This window comes from Arvicanthis niloticus, chromosome 3 (assembly GCF_011762505.2).
Source record: "Arvicanthis niloticus isolate mArvNil1 chromosome 3, mArvNil1.pat.X, whole genome shotgun sequence".
Classification (NCBI taxonomy): domain Eukaryota; kingdom Metazoa; phylum Chordata; class Mammalia; order Rodentia; family Muridae; genus Arvicanthis; species Arvicanthis niloticus.
This window is the reverse complement of record NC_047660.1, coordinates 67205624-67212044: the sequence shown is the minus strand read 5'-3', so window position 1 is coordinate 67212044 and position 6421 is coordinate 67205624. Positions and strand designations below refer to the sequence as shown.

Genomic DNA, 6421 nt, shown 5'->3' with positions numbered 1-6421 from the left:
ATGTAGTGGGAAAAAAAGCTTCATTCTCCCATCCCCAGTATCCATCAGTTGCCAATAGCTACCCAGCTTGGGGAGTTACTTTGTGAGACCCTCCCTTCTCTTTGCTGGAGTTGTTGTCTGGCTTGACCTTGTGCAGATCTGTGCATACAGACAGAGGCCACGTGAGTTTATTCGTGCAGCAGCTGTGTTCTGTCCAGAAACATCATGCCCATACTGGCTGTGTTAGGAGCATGGTTTTCAAGCCTTTATGACAGCTTCACCTGGAACAAAACCACACCCCCTTGGGGAGGATCTCTGCCCTTTGGATTAGAAAGGCTGGAAGGTTCATCGAGGAGGTTCTGCTGCCCCTGGAGCCAGGAGAAAAGACATTTTTAGGAGGAGACTCAGTTTCCAGTCAGAACCTGAAGAAAGATGGGAAATGAGGGTGGCCACAGTTTGCTCCTTGGTGAGAAGATCATAGAAACAATGAATGGAGGGTAGTTTCAGAGAATAATCATATAGAAGCCAAATTACAGGGACTTTTACTTTGAACGCTGTTCATAGCAGAGACACTCAGAGAAGAATCATTTTGTCATGTGAAACTTTATTTAAGCTGATCTTCATGAACAAATCACAAACAAAAATGTGCACCCTCCATTTCCTTCTTCCTTTTCTTTTTCAATCAAGAAAGGGAGGACTGGTCTAGTTCCCTCCAAGCTCCTCCATCAATTTCCAAACTGTTCCAGCATTTTCTGGTCCCTATACTTGACTACTGAAGTTTGGGGTTGTTTGGTTGGTTTGGTTTAACTTTTTTTTTATTCCCGAGATTATAGAACCAGAGCCTTATGCATGCCGATACTCTATGAATAAACTCCACTTTTAGCTCCCAACTAAAGGTACTTCTTTCATCAGAAATTCCTGTTAATCCTCGTGGAGTTCTTCCTGGTTGCCTCTCATACCCAAGTATTTACCTGCCAATCTTTTCTCCAAGGCCCGCTTCCCATGAGTTCCAGACGCACTCTTTTCTTAGTAGAGATCACATACAAGAACAGTTTATGAGCTTCGAGGTGCAGTGTGCAGTAAAATACCATCAAGAACAGAGCCTTCTCATCTGCACTACATAACGAGACTGCCTCAGATCACAAAAGAAGGGGCTGGAGAGATGGCTCAGTGGCTTGCTCTTCCCCAGGACCAAGGTTCAGTTCCAAGCACCCACACTGCTTCTCACAACCATCTGTAAGTCCAGTTCCAGAGGATCTGGTGTTCTCTTCTGGCCTCTGCAAGCACCAGATACACATGTGTTCACATATATGCAAGCAAAACACTCATATCCATGAATAAAGCCTTCTTTTAGGGTTAAGGATAGAGGTAAGTAGCATGCAAGAAGTCCTGAGTTTAATCACTAGCACAAATCAGGGGTGGTAGTATATGCCTGTGATCCCAGCTCTTTCAAGGTGGAGGCAGGAGGATCAGGAGCTCAAGATGATCCATTACTACATAGGAAGTTGTAAGCCAGCCTGGGATACAAGAGAGCCTGTCAATCATCATCATCATCATCATCATCATCATCATCATCATCATCATCATGCCTCTCACTCTAAATGGAGTAGTGCATGCAATCCTAGCACTCAGGGGACTGAGTTTGAAGCCAACCCAGGCTACATACCAAGTTCAAGGCCAACCAGAGCTACAAAAGAAAGAACCTTTCTAATAATAATAACTTTAAAAAAGTAAACAGGCAAGTAAGACCTTCTTATCCTCTCATAATTTCTGCTCTTTTGGCATGTAGTTCTTATCCCTTCCTCCCTCACATCCTGCTGCTCCTCAGTCACCCAGCAGGTTTGTTTTGGTGCTGAGTAGGAACCAATGCTATGTGCTGCACACTGGGCAAAGTCAAGACACAGGCAGGCATCTCAGCCCGAGGCCTTGGCAGAGTTCCCAGGCACAGCCAGCGGTCCAGACCAGGGCAGTAGGCGTGAACAAGGTGGGAGATGGCATAAGTACGGTGGCTGTAGCCCCCTAGTACCAGCAGCTCCCCCTGTAGCACAGCACCTGCAGCCCCCACATGGGGGGAGGGCAAGGGTGCCAGCTGAGTCCAGCTATCAGTCTTTGGTTCATACACCTCAAAACTTAGTAGGTCCCCAGTGTCACCTACTCCACCTGCTACATATAACTTCCCCCCCAATGCAGCCATCACATGGCTAGCCCGGGCTACTCCCATTGGGCTCAGAAGTGTCCCAGGCTTCTTAAGTTTGGGGTCATAGTGCATCAGCGAGTCCAAGTACTGGCCAGTCCCGCTACAGCCACCGCTTACATATAATCGGTCCTCAAGGATTGCAGCTGCGTGGGCAAAGCATGGTGCTGGAAGAGCAGGTGCTGGCCTAAGGGAGAACAGAACACGAGATCAGGCAACCAGGATGTTCAACTCTAGTTCATTCTATCTTATTTCGAGCCAGATCTTACTAGATAGCCTAGGCTCCCACCTTAGCAGCGCTAGGATTACAGGTGTGTGCCACCATGCCCAACTTCAAACCTAGTTTCTCCTTGTGGTCCCTTTGCCTGCTTACCTCCAGACATTGAGTTCAGGGTTATAGGTCTCAACAGAACTAAGGGCAACGCCATTGTCTCGTCCACCTAGGGCATAAAGCTGTCCATCAAATACTACCAAAGGGAAGAAGCTCCGAGCCTGACATAAAGGTGCCATCTCCTCCCAGTCTTCTTGACTGGAACTCCACCTGGACACAATGGACAAGATATGAAGAGGGTGACTCTGGGAACCTATGGCTGGCTGCATTAGCAATTTCTCTTGCTGGCCACAGATACCTGAGAGTTGAAGCCAGAGTACTGGTGTGACTGTAGAAATCCTGTCCCCCGCACACATACAGTTCACTTCCTGTTAGGCTCACAGCTCCATGCCGAAAGCGCCCTGGAGCAGGCAAATTAGGCAGCCGGCACCACTCCACAGTCCGTACCAGACCCATGCCACAGTGAAAAGCCCGGGCCCACCACACTTTGCAAGATGGCTGTCTTCGGTCCATATCAGGTCTAAGTCCATCCCCACCAATCACCACCAGGGCTTGGTCAGGCTCCCTCCATCTCTCTTGACCTGGAACTTCAGCCTCCACCATCAGCTGGTGCAGCAGATCCGGGGGCAGGGGTGGGGGGAGCCCAGCCGCCCGCACCTTTCGCAGCTCTCTGGTAGACATGCGGCCAAAGCGGACACACCGCAGCAGTGCCTTGGCCTCTGACTCCTGGGTCTCGGGGTTGGCAGCCAGCCAACACCGTGCGGCTGCGAAAGCCTCGAACTCTTCTTGTACATGGAGTTCATCACTATCCAGGAGCTCAGCCAGGCAGGTCACCGGCAATGACGGGAAGGAGGGGCAGGAAGCCACAGCAGGCAGGTGACTGAGGAGGTAATGATGGGCTTTCCCCCAGACTTTCTCCAAGCCAGGGGCTTCAATCATAGGAAACAAAGCTAGGCAAAGGGCAGGGCAGAGGCTCCGTGCCAAGGCTCTCTGACACAAATCCAGGCAGGAAGAGCTTTGGTACTGCAGAGCAGCCTGGGCAGCTCTGAGCAATCCTGGCCATCTTTCTTGAATAACTCCAGTGTAGGCAAAAGAAACGAGGAGTCTCAGGTCTTGGGAAGAGATGGTACGCAGAGATACCTTTGTGCCCTGGGACTCCCTCATCCCACTCAGAAGCATGGCCCCAAAGAACTCACTGCCACAGGCCAGGGCTACTCGGTGCACTGCAGTAGAGAGGAAGCAGAGGAAACCAAGAGTGTTGCAAAACAGCTAACTACAATCCTAACTCACAGCTTGGGTCTAGTCACCCAAGGCCATAGGCCAAGCCATGGTATACATTGGAATAGCATGAAATGCTTGCAGCTTTCATGCTGGAAATGTAGTCCTGTGGTGTAGCACCTGTCTAGAGTGTGCAAAGCCTGGATTCCATCCCTGGGTACCGCAATAGATAAACAAGCAAAATGCAGCTTTCAGGACCTTCCCTGTCCTCCCTGGATTATGATTTTATAGATCTAAATAGTGACCTAGGGACTCTTTGCTTTAACATCTTTTCTCTCTCTCTCTCTCTCTCTCTCTCTCTCTCTCTCTCTCTCTCTCTCTCTCTCTCTTTTTGTTTTGTTTTGTTTTGGAGACAGGATCTCATGATGTAATGTTGGCTAGCCTGGAACTCACTAACATAAGCTACCATACTCAGCCTTTATTTTGACATTTGCAAGTACCTTGTATTATTCTCACGTTAATGTCTTGAGGACACTGGTGTTCTAGGTTCCTGTCAGTTAGAAAAACAGTCTTTTTTTTTGTTTTGTTTTTGTTTTTTGTATTTTTGAGACAGTGTTTCTCTGTGTAGCCCTGGCTGTCCTAGAACTCACTCTGTAAAAAACAAAACAAAACAAAACAAAACAAAAAACAAAACAAAAAAAAAACAGTCTTAATGAATTAAGTTGAGAAAATCCCATAAACAGCATTTGATAACAGCAGAGGTCACAAAAGAAACTGAATAGAGCAAAGTACAACTTATAGAGGTATCAGTGCATTGTATGCAAATCGAGGGTTTTCCATTCATAAATTCACGAGTCACAGCCATCAGTCATCGTGTCTGATGGCTCTACCCGTGCCAGGCACACTGGTATACTTGCTGCTCTTGCAGAGAACACGGTTTTGGTTTCCAGCATTCACCTGGCAGTTTACAATCACCTGTGGGTCCAATTCCAGGGTATTGGACAGCCCCTTCTAGCCTCTGTAGGCACCAGGCACACATGTGGTCTGTGACATACATGCAGGCACTCATATATACACAAAATAAAACAAATAAACTTCTAAGAAAAGAAAGAAAGAAACAGGGGGCAGGCAAGATGGCTTAGTGGGTAAAGAAAATTGTCTCCAAGACCGATGACCTGCATTCTAACTGTGGGACCCACATGGTGGAAGGCAAGGGCTGCTTCCAGCAAGCTGTCCTTTGCATACAGCACAGGAGTACTATAATGTCCTGCAGTTCATACACTCTCTCTCTCTCTCTCTCTCTCTCTCTCTCTCTCTCTCTCTCTCACACACACACACACACACACATGAATAATTAAATGTAATAACTCTTAAATATAGAAGAGTTAAAAAATAGGGTTGTGATTTGTGTCTAAGGCTTTGTAAGCTTAGTTACCTAGAGGCTAATGCAATAGTAAGGTCAAAGCCTGCCTGGGCTGCAGAATGCCTTCAAGACCAACCTGGAGAACTTGGTAAGACTCTTCATCAAAATAAAAAAAATAAAACAAAGCAAAAGCTCAAATGTCCTTTCAAAAGGTATTTTTATTATTTTAATTATGTTTATGTATGTGTCTATGTATGAGTATGTGCGTAGGAGTATGGATTCCCAAGAAGGCCAGACAGTTGTGATCTGTCCAGTATGGATGCTGAGAACTAAGCTTGTAACCTCTGGAAGACTAGATAGAGCTTTTAACCACAGGTCATCTCTCTAGCCTCCCCTTTGTTTTAAAACACATATCCCTCAATAAGATGTCAACTAGAAAGAATGAGATAAAATGGACATGGTAGCATATTAATTGTTAAGCCGGTGTGATGAATGCTTGTTTAATTTTTTGCTTTGTGTTTAAAGTGTTTCATGATAGAAAGAGGAACACTCTGCTAGAAACTATCTTAGAAAGCCTTAGGCCTCCATGTTCCCTGTGATTTGTATAAATTCTATGCTCTTTTGACCAGCTGAGGAATGTGTACCTCTCAAAAGGATATTAATTTTATATATAGAAAAATCTACATTCTGGAAAATGAGCTAAATGAACTCAGCTGTCATATCACCAATCAACATTTTTATCTGAGACTCAATTGTGGAAAGCTCACAGCTACTTGGGATCTCCCCCTTACTCATCACTGGAGCCCAGAATTTAAAGTGATGGGTTCCCACACATCGGTATGAATGAATATGTATAAATTTATTCTTTAGCGAGAATGTTACAGCTATTATGAAATGTTAAAGCATCACCCTTTTGCTAGTGCCACAGGAAAAGTAGACAACCTTTAGGGACAGCTTTCCTCTAGAGTATACCCTCACTAAGCACTGAGTGCTGTGACTGGGCTTGTTTTAGTCAGCCTAGGCTGGTCTTGAACTCATGCCAATCCTCCTTTCTCAGCCTCCTAAGTGTTACAGGTATAGGTCACAAGGTAATACTAGATTTCTTCTTCTTCTTTTTTTCTCTTTCTCACTTTGGTTTGTGAGATAGGAACTTACAATGTAGTCCACACTGGCCTGTGTAGCACAGTCTGGCCTCAAACTCTAGGCAGTCCTCTTGTTCAGTCTCCTTAGTACTGGAATTACAGACACACTTTGCTTGGTTTCTTCATTTGAAAATTATTAGCCCCGAACTAGGTACTCTCTAAGCAAATCTACTGTGACTTGAAGCTTTGTTGTG

The 6421-nt window shown here is 45.9% G+C and overlaps 1 protein-coding gene across 3 annotated transcripts in view; it reads right to left on the bottom strand.

Moving 5' to 3' along the window:
* Nucleotides 1-1114: 1114 nt before the first annotated feature.
* The window catches only part of Klhl33 (kelch like family member 33), a 23226-nt gene continuing 17919 nt past the window's right edge, over nucleotides 1115-6421 (bottom strand). For 2 of the 3 annotated variants that reach the window (XM_076931080.1, XM_034498460.2), the window contains 3 exons: nucleotides 2803-3727; nucleotides 2547-2714; nucleotides 1115-2360 (listed from right to left, as the gene is read on the bottom strand). In XM_076931080.1, coding sequence (XP_076787195.1) covers nucleotides 1808-2360; nucleotides 2547-2714; nucleotides 2803-3727 — 1646 coding nt within the window. In that variant the 3' untranslated portion in view covers nucleotides 1115-1807. Of the gene's footprint in view, nucleotides 2361-2546; nucleotides 2715-2802; nucleotides 3728-6240; nucleotides 6391-6421 lie in introns of those variants that run through there. The other variant, XM_076931081.1, reaches the window with a different exon arrangement.